This window comes from Gekko japonicus, unplaced genomic scaffold, assembly GCF_001447785.1.
Source record: "Gekko japonicus isolate JY-2015 unplaced genomic scaffold, Gekko_japonicus_V1.1 scaffold2349, whole genome shotgun sequence".
In the NCBI taxonomy this organism is placed as follows: Eukaryota; Metazoa; Chordata; class Lepidosauria; order Squamata; family Gekkonidae; genus Gekko; species Gekko japonicus.
The window spans coordinates 54,226-73,049 of record NW_015175435.1 but is presented as its reverse complement, the minus strand read 5'-3'; the positions used below and the strand labels follow the sequence as shown (position 1 = coordinate 73,049).

Sequence of the window (18,824 nt, the reverse complement as noted above, 5' to 3'; positions counted from 1 at the left end):
TGAGAAACAAGTGATGGGTTTTAATCTGAACAAAGAGGAAGCTGGAAGCAAGGCAAAGCTCAAAAAAAAAAATCAGCAGCAAATGGAAGGAAGAGGAAGGACTAGAGGAGCCCATTCACATATCAGAACATTCCTCTATCTACACACTCAACTGGGCACACATGCAAAAGACACTTCATGTGGCATTTAGATTCTTCATTGGTGTTGGAACTATCCACATATTCCAGGGCAGAAGACCACTCAGAAACGCAAAGCATGTTAGAACAGCACAGGTTTAGTATGCTTGAGGCCTCCAGCTGCAGTCCCAGGTAGAGCTAGCTACCAGGCAGCCCTGCAAGGAGTTTGGGGTAGCTGAGATTTTGCAACATCAGATCCAATCCATAAGGGTAAGCCACTTATACTAATTGTCTGCCCCAGTCTGTAAAATTGTGCTTAGCTCTTTCCCAGGTAGCCATCCCTGCAGTTGATTCATAACATTAATATCTCCAAGGTGGCCCTTTCTGTACTGTGTATCATTAACTATTCCTCCATGTAAGAGAGATTGCTAGCAGACATTGAAGGAGGAGGATGACTTGTTAACCCAGTATACCAGTGGACCCAAAACTTTTACACCCTGTGTGCATCTTTGGAATTCTGATACAGCATGGCATGTTTACACAAACATGGAATTAACAGGGCACTACATCATTATAGGATTCTTGTTGCCACCTTTAAAAAAATTCCAGAATGGTTTTAGGATTGTATGGTTAAGTACCGGGCTGTGCATTTGGATCTACGCGAGCTGAAAATATACCCCAAAAAACCTTATTGGTATTTTTTGGGTATATTTCGGCTTCCCAAATGTGTGTGGGGTTTCTTGGGAAAACGGGGCGGGGGTGGAATCCCAAGAAAATCCCAGATATATTTGGGGATTTCAGGTCAATCTGAAAACAAGGGAGAGATGGGAGCAGATTGCTCCAACCACTCCGCTGTTTGTCAGGCAGGCTCATGCAGTCCCCTTAAACTTTAAAGGGACTGCAGAAGTCAGCCTAAGGATCAGCTGGGTCACTGGGGATTTGAGAGCTCCCCACCAATGCAGCTCTGTGCTGCCTTCTCCAGGCAGCAGGAGAGGGCAGCCCAGCCGGGATTAGCTATGCCTGCAGGGAGCCAATCGATCCCCGCAGGCACAGCTCTGCACTGCCTTCCACTGGCACCCAGTTTAAACCAGGTGGCAGAGAGGGCAGCCCAGCTGGGATCGCTGCTGTTAGCTCTCTGCAGGCACAGCACTGTGCTGCCTTCTCCTACTGTCTGGTTTAAAATGTTTTATACCACCCAGTTTAAACTGTCTCATGACTGTCTTATGACATTTCCTTTTCTATACTAGATAAACATGAACGGTCTGACATGCTGTTATCATTTGGGAGATCATTCTATAAAACTGCTTTCAGCTCTTAATTCTGTTTATCATACTGATGCCACCTTTCTGCATATCAAAATGTCTTGCTGCACCTTGGGATCTGGTCTCGTTTCTCTTTCTTTGCCACAATCAAGCTTTATCTTATGAAGTAGATCAAGGGCACTAAAATCTGCATTCAGGTTTTCCTTCTTTTTTGTTTAGGGAGTTGAGAAGGAAAATATATTTTGAGGGGGGGTTCAGAATACTAGATAATGGAGAAAGAAGGCATTAATAACTTCAATATAGAAACTTTGAGTGCACTGTGAAAGTAAAGCCACTTTTCAGAACCTTGAAAATAGGAACTCAGAATGGGAATAGTGTCTTTGCCTGACTGGATCCTTTGTTGTTCCAAAGTGCTGCTCAGTATTGCAACCCATACCACTGGGATTCTGGTTTAACTGGGGGAATTTTTTTAAAAAAAATCCAGAATGGGAGATATGCAATTTTTGATGTATTAAGTTCCTCATATATTTCCTCACTTTAAGGCCTAGAAAATGCAGTGAGCTTCCTAATCTTATTTAGTCTTTCCTCCCCTTCTCATTCTCCCAGTCCCCCCCTTCTCTCCCCGGTCTGGAATGTGTTCGCATGGGCCGCATGCTATTTTTAAAGGCGTGTTGGCACTGTCATTCAAAATTGCCAGGAGCTGTGCTTGGTTTGTTTAGGAGAAGATCATAATCCTTTTAAGAGATCACTAAGAAGACCCCTAAAGACAAGCCTTTGAAATGGTCTTTGAGCTCAGGCCCCTTGCTCGTGAAGAAAAAATCGAGACAGGATGCAACCTCAATGATGGTTGATCCCTTGATAATCTCACAGCTCTCCACCTCCACTCCAGTTGCAAGACCTGCCAGTTGCCAGTACTTCAGCTTCTGCCGCCATGGATCCATTGCCTTGCCAAGCTCCTGATTCGTCCCAGCCACCGAACGCCTCCCTCTGGGTCAGGCAATTCTTGTAGTGCCTTCTCAGTCTCCATCTGTTAGGCACATATCGCTGGCTATGACACACTGCAGGCATCGTTGGTCAACCTCTAGAGACTCTCATCCTTGCCATGCCATGGGCCTCTTTCAAGAGGTTTCAGGAAGCTTGACATACAGAGACCAGTTAATTACTCGATTGGCCAAAGCACTTCAGGTCCATGGAGCGACCGATATGCCTAAAGTTACAGACATTGTCCATAAGCTTGTTCAAGTGGATCTGCCTCCATCCACCATTTTTTCCTTACTCCTGGTCCACCCTGAGGCCCTTAAGGAAGTGTGGGAATGGCTAGCATCAGTTCTTCCAGTATATAAATGCTATGTTGTCTTATACAGAATTCAAAAATGTTCTGCTAAATTCTCGTTTACCCAGCCTGTCCCAAATTCTATTATTATCTACTCCTCTACCTATTCCAGACTTGATAACTCATCCCTCTTGATCGTGAAGGTCGGAAAGTGGATTCTTTGGTGAAGAAATTGTATTCACTGTCTTTAGTGAATCTAAACATTCTGGGTTCTTATTATCTTGTTTAGACCTAGGACTCAGTTGTGCCTCACTGAAGGTCTATCTAGCCGCAATTTTGGCAAATCACCCAATGATTGACGGTCACTCTGTCTTCTCTCATCCCCAGACCAAGAAGTTTCTTAAGTGTCTGACCCACCTCTTCCCCCCTGTCACGTGGACCCATGCCAACATGCGATCCTGACCCACCTCTTCCCCCGTCACGTGGACCCATGCCAACATGCGATCTACCCATGGTGCTTGCAAGGTTCATGGACAAACCATTTGAACCAATGGCTACCTGTAGCCTGCAGTTGTCATGGAAGAGAGCCTTTTTAGTCACGGTCACCTCCACTAGGAGGATGGGCGAGTTATTGGCACTCCACTGTGACCCACCTTATTTGAGTTTTCTTTTTCCTGCTGAACGTTGTTTCTGAGTTTCACCTGCAAGTGGACATTGTTCTTCCAGTGTTCTTTCTGTCTCCCTCAACAGAGGACGAACTCTGTTTTCATTCATTGGATGTCAAAAGAGCTTTGCTCTTTTACCTAAATCGAACACGGCCTTTTAGGAAATCTCCAGCCTTGTTTGTCTCTCATGCTCCACCCTCTCAAGGGAAGAAGCTGTCGCCCCAACGTCTATCCAAGTGGATTGTGGAGACTATTAAGTTGTGCTATATCATAGCCAAGAAGCCACTCCCGCGTCCACAACTGGCAAACTCTACCCAGGCAGTGGCAGCATCCACAGCCTTCCTACGAGGTGCGTCGTTGGAAGATATATGCAATGCAGCTACTTGGGCCACGCCTCACACGTTTGTGAGGTATTATGCCCTCGATGTTCGTCTTCATCAGCGTTCAATTGTGGGACGAGCGGTGTTGCAGGCGGTGCAGGTTTAGGACCTCAGCTCCCTCCTCCAGGTAGGTGGGCATTGCTTTTCAGTCTCCCAGAGGTGTGATGCACAGAGACCACGAAGAAGATAAACAGGTTGCATACCTGTAACTGAGGATCTTCAAGTGGTCATCTGTGCATTCACACCACCCGTCCTCCTTCCCCTCTGCTTTCGGTCCTTCCTTATTTATTTTTTTGGGAGACTGAGGGCAGCAGTCAGAAGGAACTGGTGGGATTGTCGTGCCCCTCCCTTGGTCATGCGCAGTGGAGCCCGGCACGTGACCGGGGAGTGGGCGTGAAAATTCTTTTTGCTTTCCACTATACTGATCGGGGTCTGCACAGGCGCACTATATCCCAGAGGTGTGAATGCACAGATGACCACTCAGAGATCCTCAGTTACAGGTAAGCAACCTGTTTTGATATCTAGGTGCACTGTCTCTGCTGTCAAGAGAGCCTACGAACAGGCATCCATCCAGTGTCCATTACACATACGAGCACACTCGACAAGGTCTCAATCAGCATCTTCCACTTTTCGAAGTGGAATCCCATTGACTGAGGTGTGCAAGGTAGCTACCTGGTCATCTGCAGATACCTTCATTAAGCACTACTCTGCGGACATTAATACAAGAAGGAAGATGTCAGTGGGGCCAGCAGTCTTGCATTCTATTTTCCAGTGAATTGCTCACCCCACCACCTGATAAGTCAGCTTGCTAGTCTCCCATGTGGGACTGCACAGGACAACGACAAAGAAAACAGTGTTGCACTTACCTGTAACAGTTGTTTATTGAGTTGTCACTCTGCAGGCACATATCCCTCCCTCCTACCACACTGTGAGCTATTCCTCTACTGTAATTTCTTTTAAATCTCTGACTGATAGCGGTGGCTCAGGAGAACTGAGGGAGAGTGCAGAGCACCTCCCTGGAGCATGTGACTGTTGGGAGGGAAAACAGCTCCAAGGGCTCCAGTTGGGAGGGGCTGGCCTGTGCAGTTCCCATATGTGCTTGCACAGTAACAACTCAATGAACAATAGTTACAGGTTAGTGCAACACTGTTTTACAAGGAATGGCTGCTGGTTCCTTACTTTCCCATATCACATGGACTGGGATGCACTGTAAGTACTTTTGAGTTTGGGATTAATTCTGTTCTTTGCCAGTATATATGAGTAAATACTCTCATTCTGGTGATACGACATATAATCATACTTGAAGGATGTAATTACATTTGCTGAACTATACTTGGAACCAGGCAGCAGTTAATACATATATCAACAGAAACAAATCAGCATAGAAAGAAGACAGTTTTTCTTGTTTATACCTAGATGAATCTGACATCATCTCTGATTCAGATGCTGTGTATATAAATAGCAAGTGTCACTCGTAGTTGTGAGGTGTAAGAGAGAGAGACTGATGGGTGTCTGAATAATTTGTTCTAAATACAGCAGCCATTGAATATACTGTATTTTATCTCTGGATTGCAGTTCTGATACACCAGAAGAATTCACTGCAAAATTTAAAGCTGTCTTGGCCAAACAAGCTTTCTAGCATCATTTATCTATTTATCTATAGGAGGTTTTATTGGTTGCTTTATTAGGCAGCAACCATTATTTTGCTCTCTGCAGATTTTTGTATCTGGCAGACAGACAAACAGACGTATGAAGTGCTGCATCTCATCAAGCTTTCCATCCACTCCAATATAGACTAGAAAGAAAATGGGCATTGCAGCTAGGAGTATTGCATTGTTTTTCAATTTAGGAATAGGATTTGAGCTGCTTTTTAAAAACTATAGCTCCAGCAGTTTGAGGAACTGGATGATTCTCCTAACGTCTTCCCTAGGGCTGTCAGTAAATGAACATCACTGATAGACAAGTAGAACAAGTGTAGATGGACACTTAAGAAGCTTGACAGCAGGCAAACTGAAATAGTTTTCTGATTTCTATCTCTTTACCAGTACATGTTGAGGAACCTTTTCAGTTTGGTACCTGTGTTTCTTGTTAGCTACATCTCTCTCCTGTTACTGTTTTCCTTAACTTGGGGGATATACTTTTCTATAATACCTTTACTCTCCAGAGAACCTACTCAAGGCCCCACTGCTGGACCTCCTGATGGCACCTGATATTTTTGGCCACTGTGTGACAGTGTTGGGCTGGGTGGGCCATTGGCCTGATCCAACATTGTCTTCTCTTATGTTCTTATGTTCTTAAGGCAGTTCACAAAGCAGCAAATCTGGCTGATTTTTTTTTCTTCTGTTCAAAGGTATTTAAGGCCAGGATTTGCCCAGAGGTACAAGCAAAAGCACTCTTGTCATTCAGCTCTTAGCATATATCTGGGTAGAAGATCTGATTGGGGTGGGAAAGAGACTTGTTTTTCACTTGGAAGCCTTCCCCTCTCCCATTTCTGAAAAGGGAACAGCATTCCACATGGGAGGTGACACTGCAGAAAAAGCCTGTTTCTGCTTCCCACCCACCTGCAGATCAGGTCATAGAGACCAGGTCACAGGGACCAGGGCTTGTGAGGAGCTTGACAGTATGGGAGGAGATGCTATTTCAGTTACCCCTGTCCACAGGTGTATCTCAGTTCGATCCCAAGAATGTTTTCCAGAGAATAATCCCCGTAGGATAGTCCTCCTGAGTAAGATTCTGACTGTACCTGTTTATTACTGTCAGTAATCACAGAAGAAATGTCTGAAAATCAAACTTACGTTGTTCACTGTACCTGTTCACTGCTGAGTGCAACACCTCACTTGATCACTCTGTTGTTTGCTTACAATTTAAACAAGCAGCATTTTAAGTAGTTTTATACCTGCCAAAGTAGCATTCAGTACAGTGGCTGGACAAGTAGCCAATGTTAATGATTCACTGACTTGCTTGGACTTCCTGTGCCCCGGGGTTATTATTGAGCAGATCATGCATCATTTAAAATCAGCTATGTCACAGTGCCACTGCACCTTCACACTTGGTAGCTTTCATCAGTCAACGGCATAAAATCATTCTGTTTAAAATGTATTGAACTACAACAGTACAAAACTGCATAAATGCCATCCAGATAGCACAGATGAATATACTCTGCTTTGGGACTCAGGCATGGAGGTAAAATGCACTAGGCTGGAACACTAAGAAACAAGCACCTTCCCCCACATTTCCCAATAGGAAAGAACCTCCTTTTTAATGTTTTTTTAATGTTTAATGCATTGGGTGGACAGAAAGAAATAGGTGAGGGGACAGCTATAGGGAAATGTGAATGTGCAAAATATTTGTTTATTGGACACGAGCACTTCTGTTGATTAACACTTCCTCCATGTAAAAGAGACAAGACTTGAGTATTGAGGCAAACCATACAGTTCTTCCCTGCGCAGCATCAGAACCCCTCTTTTCTAAGTAATGAACAATATGGATTTGATGGATATAGGACAGAGGCAGTTCTGTGAAGACAATGTGGAAAAGCACAAACACAAGCATTTGCAATTAGATCTGAATGCTCTGAGCCCACTGAATGGACACTGATATTGCCATCCTAAGCAGAGCCACATCCAGGTCCATTTAAGCCAATAAATTTGGAAGGATGTAACTCTGCTTAGGATGAACGTGTGGCCAAACTAGATGTGAAGACTTGATGCTGCCACAGTGATGCTGCCAGTATTTTAAAGCCTGAAATGGGCAATTTAAAAATGCTCTGCGGACAGGGCGAGCACAGTGGGATGAGGTGCTCTTGCTTCCTGCCATGGGCCTTTGCAAGTGCCAAAGCAGCTAGCCATTTCAACACTTGAAAAGTTGTGTTTGGGGGGTTTTTTTTGGAGGGGGGGGATAAGAGCGCCTTGTCCCTCTGTGCTACCGACCTGTTCAAGATTAGGCCCTTATTGGAACTCTTTACTGAGCTTGCAGGAGATAAAGAAAATGATAAGAAGTTCTATGAGCAGTTCTCTAAAAACATCAAGCTCAGCATACATGAGCATTCACAAAATCGCAAGAAACTGTCAGAATTGTTAAGATATTACACTTCTGCAATAGGGGATAAGATGATGTCACTGAAAGACTACTGTAGAAGAATGAAGGAAAACCAGAAACGTGTATTACATTACAGGTGAAACTGAAATATACTGGGTTTAGGCGTGTATAGTGATCAGTTCATAGTTTATTAGTGATTCAGCAAGTAGAAAGAAAACTGGAAATCCCTGGCTGAAGCCAGGTATTTAGGCATGCAAAAGGTTACACCCCAAACACACCCCACTCCCAACGATAGGCTATTTACATTACATTGTTTCTCAATTGGTTTACTCTAGGATCCTTGTTTCCCTACTGGTCCATTCTAGGATCCTAGCCAGCTATTGTTATGCATCCCTAAGCTACGTCCGTTGGTAAGTACAGTTCAGGCTCAGTACATAACAGAAACCAAAGATCAAGTAGCAAATTCTGTTTTTGTGGAACATCTTATTTATTTATTTATTTATTTATTCGTATTTATACCCTGCCCTCCCCGTGGGCTCAGGGCGGCTTCATAAACATGGTTTGGAAGTAATCTACATGATTGAGCCTATTGATGAATATTGTGTACAGCAGCTAAAGGAGTTTGAGGGCAAGACTTTGGTTTCAGTAACAAAAGAGAGTCTTGAACTTCCTGAAGATGAAGAGGAAAAAACGAAACAGAAAGAGAAGAAAACAAAATTTGAAAACCTCTGCAAGATCATGAAAGATATTCTTGAAAAGAAAGTAGAGAAGGTTGTAGTCTCCAACCAATTGGTGACTTCTCCATGCTGCATTGTGACCAGTACATATGGTTGGACAGCTAAGATGGAGAGGATCATGAAAGCCCAGGCACTCAGGGACATCTCCACAATGGGCTGGAAGCACCTGGAAATCAACCCTGATCATTTCATCATTGAGACTCTGAGGCAGAAGGCAGAAGCAGATAAAAATGACAAGTCTGTGAAAGACCTGGTTATCTTGCTTTATGAGACTGCTCTGCTGTTTTCCGCCTTCAGTCTAGAGGATCCTCAGACACATGCCAACCATATTTATAGACTGATCAAACTTGGTTTGGGCATACATAAAGATGATACTGCTACAGAAGAAGCTAGTCCAGCAGTTACTGAAGAGATGCCCCCACTTGAAGTCAATGATGACACATCGGGTGCGTTCAGACGGGGTGTTTCAGCCGGCATAAACTGTACCAGTTGGAACCGGTGCAGTTTATGCTGGCTGAAATGCGATCACACTTACCTCCTGTCTGCGGAGCCCATCGCTGTATGGCCCGTTCACATGCAGCGGGCGACGGCGTTTAAAAAACAACAACAACACTCAATTTGAGCATGCACATAGGCAGCCATCCACAGAATGGCAATCTTCACGCATGCGCAAAACACCCCGTCCTACATTTAAAGTTTAAAGGGTAAGGACTTATCTTTAAAGTTTAAAGACCAAACTGGCCTCCCTGAGGTCTCGGAGTCCTCCAAAACCTTAAACTAAGGACCTTTTCTTTTTAAAAAACAAACAAACGCTGGGGCGAAGCTTCACCCAAGCGCATATCGGCAACCTAAAAAAAAATGGCGGGCAAAAATCGGAAGCCTCGGGCTTCCAAATGGAAGTGGCTCTACAACGTTAAAGAACGATCAGACGGGGGTAAAGCGATTACAACCGTTGCACTCAGGATACCACCACTTGGAGACCTAGTGGCAGAATACAATGGTGTAAAGCTCTTTGCAACGGTTAGGGATGGAAGGCAGATGTTCGCCGTGTGAACGCCAGTAAGTACACCGATTCCAACCGGCACCTATACCGTTGCAAATGCCCCGTCTGAACGCACCCATAATGTATGAAGGAAGTGGATTAAATGGCTGACTAGTTGAGGAAAAAATTGGGTATTTCCTTTTGCCCTTGACTTTGAATGAGTTATATTTTGTATATTATGAATGTGACCTGCCAAAAAGTCTTTTGATCCTTGTCTGCATTCCCTCTTTGTATTTATTTTTGGAGATGTTATACCTTTATTTTTGTTACATTGCTTTTTTTTTTTTGAGGTAATGTGAGATGCTGTTAGCCGAATTGCTCTTTAGGAGAGACAATTGGAACAGTTTAGTAATCAGGATTCAGGTCTATGTCTACAGAGGATGGGCTGCGCTAATACATTTCAATGAAGAGACAGAAACCAATGTAAAGTTTTCTTTAGTTTACTAATTATCAATCAAGGCACACAATAATATTCACACACACACAAGAACTAATAAAACAGGTAGATTTGGTACAGCACGGTTGCATTAGCAGGTTTATCGTTGAGGGGAGATATTTACCTCTGGTGATTGCGCGGCTCCTAAAGCTTCCAGGCGGGAGGTAGGTGGGAGGGAAGGAAAATGGTAGAAGCACGTGTAACCAGACCAGCTGAGAACACGTGAATTGCCTTAGCTGCAGACTAAGGTAAAGCGAGGCAGGGGTGTTGGTATAGAAAGCTGGATTTGAGAGGAGAAGCAGACAAACAGGGGTTGTTGGTAAGGAGAAGGATGCGTGGCCGCTCTGTGTTCGATGTTTTAACTCCTCTTGCGAGCAGGAGGGGGGTGGACCCAAGCGGATTACCAGGTGGCCCTACCCTACAGGTCAGGGATTGGCTACGGGGTCAATTTCCAATCTATTGATTAACTTGAAGGGTGGTACTTGGGCAGGGGCGGGAAATACGTGCGGAGGGACCAGCAGCTGCTGACTCATCTTTAGGCATGTGGAATGAATGTCCATTGTCGTCTAGCATCGGGGGAACTCTGAGTTAAGCCATTCAAGCTGGAGACCAGGTGTTGGGGCTAGCTAATGAGTTTCTGTGTTTGCTGAAGACCTTGTGTTTGTTCACACACAATAAACAGGAGACACTGGGACCCTCCTTGGAACGCCGTTGATTCAGCAGATTACCACTCTCAGCTGGTATTATCATCGCTGGGTGCCCTTTCAGTGAACTCTGTATCACACAGTCTCTTTTCATTAGCCCTTTGCATTATGCTTTATTCTTAACATAGTCCAGAAATACCCTAATATGAAGCACTGGGGCTAACAATGCCATTGAGGGAATATTCTTTCTTGATGTCTAATACTGTACAATCTTATATACTGGTAAGTAAGGAATATTGCTTAGTGTGTTGGCAGGGTTTTAGGATGGCAGTGGAAAGGGGGGGAAAGAAGGAAGTGGGGAACCATATGTTCTGCAATGTTGATGTTAAACCTCTAAGTTCTAATAACTGAACATCCATAACATGCAATACCTAGTAGCTAGGTACTGGAACTGAAAATATTGTAATATTCCTGTTCAGAGTTCCGAGGTATTGATATTTAGTCTTTTTATACTATAAAAAGGATTCTACATTCCACTTACCATAGAATAGAATCTGCTGTAAAATCTATTGTGACTAATGCAGTTTTGCATGTACAATTCTACTCTGGAAGTATCAAGAAATAAAAGTGTTCTGAACTAATTGGTCACATTAAAAAAAAAAAGATTAGGCCCTTTTGGCCTTTTTAAATCACCCACTTTAGGCTTCAAAAAGGTGGTGGCATCCCCATATCGCAGACAATGAAGCTGTTGCATCTAATTTGGCCCCAGTGAGTCAGCCTTGCAGCTTTCTTCCTCTGCACTATCCCAGGAGGATGAAATCACTCCTTTTTATTGTATCTTTTTAATATACACCAGTAATGATGGATGAGGGACAAAATGTGGACAGCAGTGTGGGAAAGTCATTCTGAATGTTTAAAGCAACCCAAAACATTTGGAAATGGAAGTGTCATAGACCATCACAGTTTATATTGTTGTAGTGGTCTAAATTTTGTTTCAGCTATAGGTCTATTATGCATAGGTGTTTTTGCCTCGCTTTCACCGTGCATGTTTGTCAGGTTTTCTTTTTTGTTCTTCATTGATTTGCCTCCCTTTTGTGCTCAGTTTGCTTTCTAGTTGCTGTTTCCCTGAGTTTTCTGAGTATGCTTTTGAAACAATTTTTCCCTTTCTTTGCTTTCAAGCCAAAAGTAATTCAAAAGCATACAGATTCTCCTCCACCCTTTTCCCACCCCTTGAAGACCACTCCACCACCCATATTGAGGTTGTTCCACCCATTCTGTGCCTTCCACCATCCTCCCCCCTTCATTGGTGTACAAGCTCCATTTTCACCTAGTTTTAAGATGTTTATTTTTTTACAAGCAGTATGAGACTACCGCTAGTCTTGGATCACTAAATAAAAAAAAATAAAATGAGGGGAGAGGTTTAAAAGGAGCTGCATGAGGTTAGTTCCCTGCTGGTATTGACTTGAAAGGGGGATCAGAGAGGGGGCAAATGGCAGCATCCCCAGTGCACACACACACAAAAAAAAGATTTCTGTGCTGCAAGCAAACAAAATAAAGGGGGGGGGGATCGTCAGCATGGAATGAAATTGACATGAGATGTAAAGAGAGAGCGAGAGACTGGGCTTTGAAAAAACATTTTCCCTGTAATGCTTTATTGAACAAAGTTTTTTTTTGGGGGGGGACCATTTTGGCAGTCTCTGGAAGCCTAACATTAAAATGGTGGCTGAAAAGAAAAAAAGGGGTGGGGGATTTTTGCTGATGCCCTAGTGCAGCTGCATAGTAATGATAATTTCCTGCCCTTCTTTGCAAATCTGCATGGTTTTCTCTTTATGATTCTTTAATTTGATTCTGAACACTGATCGTGATCTTGGCAGTTTCTAAAGGTCTGTCCTGTGTGGATTGCACTAATGGTGCCAAAACGCCCATGCATAATAGGCCATCCTCGATTCAACTTCAGAAATGGAATGGAAGCTCCAAGGTACCCTGGATATGTCAGAGGCATTTTACTTCTTTCTCTGTTTGTAAATGTGAAAAAAATGATGATGAATCCAAGGGGAAGGGCAGGGATAGGCATTGGGAGGTAGAAAGAAGACCAAGAGTTAAAGGCAACATTACTGTAACATCTAAGGGTGTTTTTATAACTACACTTCAAATTCTATATTGAGCCTTCTTTCTCATTACCACCCTGCCATTGGTGCATACCAGCTCCGGATCGGCAGGATGCTTTGTTTGGCTCTTCTCATTACTAACAGTTCACTTATGGACTTATTAACCTCCCCCCCCCCCATTCTCTGCACTCCCTATGAGGGAGAACAAAGACTCCACATGCTGCTAAGACTCATCAGCTCCATTTAATTCCCAACTGGTTGCTCATCATTCCTGTCTCTTTTGCATATTTCATACAATAAAAGTCAGTGACTGGAGGATGTGAGAAGCAGGAGGCCAGTCCTCCAGCCATAGAGAGATTATCCTCCAAGGGAATTGTAGAGCCGCAGTGTCATTTTCCCTGTAGGATAGAAAAAATATTATAATGGGGAAGAAAAGAGATTCATAGCAGGGTTCAAACTAATAGATCTATTTAACTGGTAATAAAGCTTCTGCCAGAAGACTCCTTTCCCATACACATTTCAGCCCTGTGCAAAGTGTAGTGGAGTTGCAGCCAACTTTGCACAGGCATGCGCGCACACACACACCTTGCTAATAACCACAGCTTGCAATGCCAGTGTCAGTGGGTTCTACTGTGCATTCTGTACACTCAACATGTTCCCTCCTATGAAGAGATTGTGTGACTCCCATTTTTCACAGTGGCTGATAACACAGCAGAGAATCCCCTATTGCTCGGCAATATGGAAAATAGGACTTCACCACTTCTTGTCAATTTCAGAAAAAGTCTGGTCAATTTCACCAGTGGGTTTTTCTCCTTTGCCTGTGTTCCTTTCTGTTCCTTTCCATTCAACAAACTAATGCCAAAATACATGAGTAAAACCTGAATCAGGAGGATTTAAATGGAAGGTGCTTGCTGGATGCTACTGTGCATAATTTAAAAAAAAAAACTTGGAAACCACCCACCACAGGTCACAAGATTTAGAAAGGTGTGGATTTTTAAATTGTAGCTGCAGAATAAATACACTGGAGGAAAAAGAATGGTGCATAAGGTGGTGACAGAATCTGAAGTCAAGCATAAAGGCTTACTGCTCGGTAAATTTGCAGTAAGATGTGCATATGCAATGGGCCTTTGTTTGCTATTGCTAGCCGTTAGATATCATCCAATAGCAACTATATCTGTCGCAATACCTAAATCAATCAAATGAGACCTCTTTCAAAATAAATACTGTGCAAATTAAAGGTTTGTGAGATAAAGGAAACTTTTGGAATGGCATCTGTGTTTCACATTAGGTAGCAATTTACCATTCCCTATGCATTCCCCACTTGACTATTAAACAAATCTGAGTTCTTAAACATACTCTGTGCCAGAAAAAACAGTCTATAGGTGTCACATCCTATAACCAATTATTAATATTGTCAATTATATTCACACTTTCCTGTATGGGTTTGACTTTGCTTTTAATTAGATTTTAAAGAAGTAATCTATATCAGAATTTTGGAACAGTAGGTAAATGCATCATTTTTCTCCTTTGTCTCAGTTGAAACAGCTTCATAGTGCTGTTGTTCAGACAAATATTGGATGTTCTGCACTGGAAAATGTATTTGAGAAATGTTTATAGCATGCTCAATTTCACAAGGAAAGGTCTATTGTCAATAAGATGATGATTCATCTTCTGTTAAATCATGTTGGAAGAAAAGTGCTAATCCTGAAATGTCCTTGTTTCACAGCTGTGACTTGCCCCAGCATTGAGACTCTGCTCTCAGAACATGTTGTCTGGAGACTGATTTCTGGGTCAGTGAATGAGTTTGGAACACAAGTCATGCTGAGTTGCAGCCCTGGCTATTATTTAGAGGGTCAGAGACTCATGCTGTGCAAAGCTAATGGAACATGGAGTGGTGCTGATGAGAGACCAACCTGTAAGGGTAAGAAACATTTATTTATACTCCTCTCAGTTCAGTCTAAAGACATTCCTTGTCTAATGCAAGTACAATCTATGTAGAGGACATTAACATTTGATAATAGATTTACAGAGTATTAGGGTCATAATTAATCAGGTTCTCATGTGTAAATAACTGGGACCTGCACAAAAGCATGGTAAATTAATTAGATATAAAATAGTTTATTTCTTTCTAGTTCATTTGTACACTGATAAGTATAACTATCTACATCAGTCTCCTTTTTTCTTCCAAAATAAATTGCTTATTAGATCTGTTTCATAGCCTGTGTTTTTCCTGGCACACACATGGAGTTCCTCTGTGAGTTAACATCAATGGAGGGGGCAATTAATTGCATGCAAAGAAGCTTTCCCCACTGAAATGATTGAGGAAGGTCTTGAGCAGGGGTGGCCAAACTTGCTTAATGTAAAAGCTACACAGAATAAATGTCAGATGTTTGAGAGCCACAAGACATGAACAAATATTACACACGTTTTATTGAAAAATATGCAGATTTGCTTTTTATTAACATTAAATGAGACTGCCAAACAAAACAGGTAAAAACAGATATTGATAACGATATTTATTTGTCCAATGATATTTATTTGTTTGTTAAAGATATTTATTTGTCTAAGAGAGAGAGAGAGAGATGGAGAAAGGTGGAAAGAAAGAGACAAAGAGACTGAGAAACAAAGAAAGCAAATAGATGGGGGAGGGAGGGAGGGAGGGTGAAGAAAGGAACGGAGAGAGCGAGGGAGGGAGAAAGAGAGAAATAAAGGTGGAAAGATAGCAAATCAAAGGGGAGAGAGGAAGTAAGGGGGAAATAGAGAAAAACAAAAAAAGCAAATAGATGGGGGAGGAAGGAAGAGAGACAGAGAAAGAGAAAGAAACAAAGAAAGCAAGTAGATGGGGGAGGGAGGGAGGGGGAAGGAAAGAAGGAAGGAAGGGTGAAATAAAGGAAGGAAGGGAGAAGGAGAGGAAAGGTGGAAAAGAGGAGAAAGAGAATGAGAGAGAAACAGAAACAAAGAAAGTAAATAGATTGGTGAAGGAGGGAGGGGAGGGAGGAAGGAAGAGAGAAAGAAAGAAAGACAAAGAAAGGAAGGGAGAAAGAAAGAAAGAAAAGAAAGAAAATAAATGGGGAGTGAGGGCGGGAGAGGTGGGAAAAAGCAACTTTAATGTGTTCTCCAACACACACACCCCGCCCTCATGCCAGCTTGGAGAAGGGATTTAAAGAGACAAATGCCTTCTCCAAGCTGGCAGGCGGGGGCTTGGTGAACCCCTTTAACTTTAAATGTGTTCTCCAAGTCCCTCACTCCACTGCCATGCTGGCTTGGCTTGGAGAAGGGATTTATAGAGACAAATGCCTTTTCCAAGCCAGCCAGCCAGTGTCACAGTGTGGCAGGGCTTGGAGAATACATTTAACTTTAGATGGAAAAGGAGGGGAGAAAGGAAAAAAGTGGAAAGAGAGCAAATAGATGGGGGAGGGAGGGAGAGGTGGAAAGAAAGCAACTAACTTTAAAATGCATCCTCCAAGCCCCCCACACCCCCATGCCAGCTGGCTTGACTTGGAGAAGAGATTTAAAGAGATAAATGCTTTCTGTTGGGAGGGGGCACTTTGAGAATGCATTTAAAGATAAAGTTGCTTTCTTTTTCTGCTCTCCCCCACCTCAAGCCTACCCAGGGAGGGGAACACTGGCTGGAGAAGGGAAAACTGACTGGGGAGGCATGCTCCCCTTTGCTTCCCCAGCTGCCCTGGTGAAAGAGCCATATGAGGCTCCCAAACCACAGTTTGGCCACCCCTGGTCTTGAGGATGTGAGGCTTCAGTGTGCACATTGAAACCTTTCATTCAGAACTGAACCAGGGGATTGTCTTAATATATACATAATGTCATACATATGTTTCACTAAACATATTATTTGTCCAAGCTGATAAATTCTTATCCAAGACACCTCATGTATTTGCTGTTCTTACTGCATCTTAAATTAATTGTGATTTGAATTCATCAATCACATTCAAGTGTAATTACACAGATAAGCTAATTAATCAGAGATTAAGTGAATACTTAAGTAACAGATCAATCAAAGATGAGTTGAACTATCTATTTGATCTTGGAAAATTATTTGTCATTAAATATTTAAAGACATTAAACTATTTTATTATAAGGCCCCCTCAAGAGAATCAATGCATTGGGGGGGGGGGTAGCCATCTCGAGGACTATACATATAATGGAAAGACAGGGTATAAATATTCTAAATAAAAATCAGTAATTCAATATTGCTTTGATGAGTTTTGTGAAGGTAGAATGCTACGGTTTTCTATGGACCAGGATCTGAAGCACCTTATAAAAACTTCCATTTGCCAAAGTGGCCTTGACCTTGTTTTTGAAATATGGAGTCTCCCTTGTTTATTTTATTTAAAACGTTTCTATGCTGCCTTTCTACACAAATAGGGTCCCAACTTCGTTAAAATATGCCTGGCATCCTGCTTCTTAGACTGGGGGAAAATTCAAAATTACTATATGATAAAGTATTGGAAATCGGGTCTGCATTAGAAATAGATTCTGCTATCCTTCAAAACTCCAGCTATCACTGGTAATTCCTAAATAGTTCTTTGGATCCTGGCCACAGAATACAGTAAAAACAGGAGAAAGTACAGCGTGAAAAAGAAATACATTGATGTTGTCACTTAGTCTAGAAAAACTGTTTTCAGATTCTTTTGGACAACTGGGGAGGTTTAGAAGATTCCCGGGCCCACATGGCTTTCTGCGCGTGCGGGTGTGTGTGTCTCTCTCTCTTCTCCTTTACCAAGCAACAGGACAGAAAAGCAAGGCAAAGAGCTGATGCCTTTGCCTTTCTTCCTTCTGTGCACCAGTTTTACAACTGACTGAAACCCAAGAACAGGAAATGTTCTTAAAGCTAAAGGAAAAAGAGTGGATATCCATATATTTCAGTTTCCCAAAGCCTTAAAATGTTTTTCAAGGGGTCGATACTTCTATATTATAAGCATATATCTAAGTATATATTTTCCCTTCTCAGTAATCTCCTGTGGAAGTCTCCCAACACCACCAAATGGCAATAAGATTGGCACCTTGATTGTGTATGGAGCTACAGCAATCTTCACCTGTAACACCGGATATACACTAGTTGGGTCTCACGTGAGAGAATGCTTAGCAAATGGACTGTGGAGTGGCACTGAAACACAATGTCTAGGTAAATATATTAAGGATCAAAAGCTAGAAATGTAGAGTATAACAATGGATATGTTTTCTGCTTTTCTTACTGTTCATCTTCAGTCTTCTGTGCAGTTTCACATTGGGACTGTGCTTGTGCAGGCCAGCCACTGGAGGCTTGCTTACAGTTACTCTAGTATTTCTTTAACACTCCAAGGGTAGCCCTCCCCTGCAAAGCTCATTAGAGGCCATCTTCCCACCTAACGGTCACGTGCTCTGAAGGGAGGAGCTTCCCCTTTCCACCAGTCCTTTCTTCATTGCTGCATTGTAAGGATGTGTTCTCTTCAGCTCTGATTACCATGAGTTTTCTTGAAGTTTTCTTTGTTTCCTGGGAACTCTCCTTCCTTTGGGAAATGTCACAGAAGGCCTTGTTTAAAAAATGTACCCACTGCAGTACAAAAATGTCCTGTTCGGATGAACACCTGCTTTGCTTTTTCTGCTTGGCGCAGCCCGACATTTGCAGCACTGGGCAGTGAGAGAGAGGTAGCCAGATGGCAGGTGGGGGATGGGGTTAGCAAGCAGCAGGAAAATCAAGTCCTCCCTCTCATCCACTGACCCAATAGTAAAGCCCCGGGATGGCTGTGGGAGGGGGAAGATTTATAAGAGGGAACCAGCCGCTCACCGCCCCGCCCAGCCTTTGTCCGGCCTTGTCAGTAACAGCATGGGGCCGGATCCATTTATGGAAATAGGCCTGCATGCCATTTACTGGATATGGGAACCATCTTAAGGGGTCTTGGCATGAGGGCTGACGGGAGCAAACCTGCACAAGGACTACCAGCGCTTGCCCTCATGGCCAGGTGGCAGGGGAGATCATGAAGGGGCAGTTGTCCATGTGATCCCCACAACCTGCCATTCAGTGATCTTCACTCATGCCAGCTGGCTGGGCAACAAGGGTCATCGGTTGGTGGTGGGGTCAGCTGATGCATCGGATTCAGTGGACCCATGCTGTGCCAATGCTTC

At 43.0% G+C, this 18,824-nt stretch overlaps 1 protein-coding gene across 1 annotated transcript in view; it reads left to right on the top strand.

Moving 5' to 3' along the window:
• LOC107122710 (CUB and sushi domain-containing protein 1-like) overlaps positions 1-18,824 on the top strand; it is a gene marked incomplete at both ends in the record, with an annotated part of 269,905 nt that overhangs the window by 207,289 nt on the left and 43,792 nt on the right. Inside the window, 2 exon segments of the mRNA XM_015425844.1 lie at positions 14,428-14,622; positions 17,671-17,844. Coding sequence (XP_015281330.1) covers positions 14,428-14,622; positions 17,671-17,844 — 369 coding nt within the window.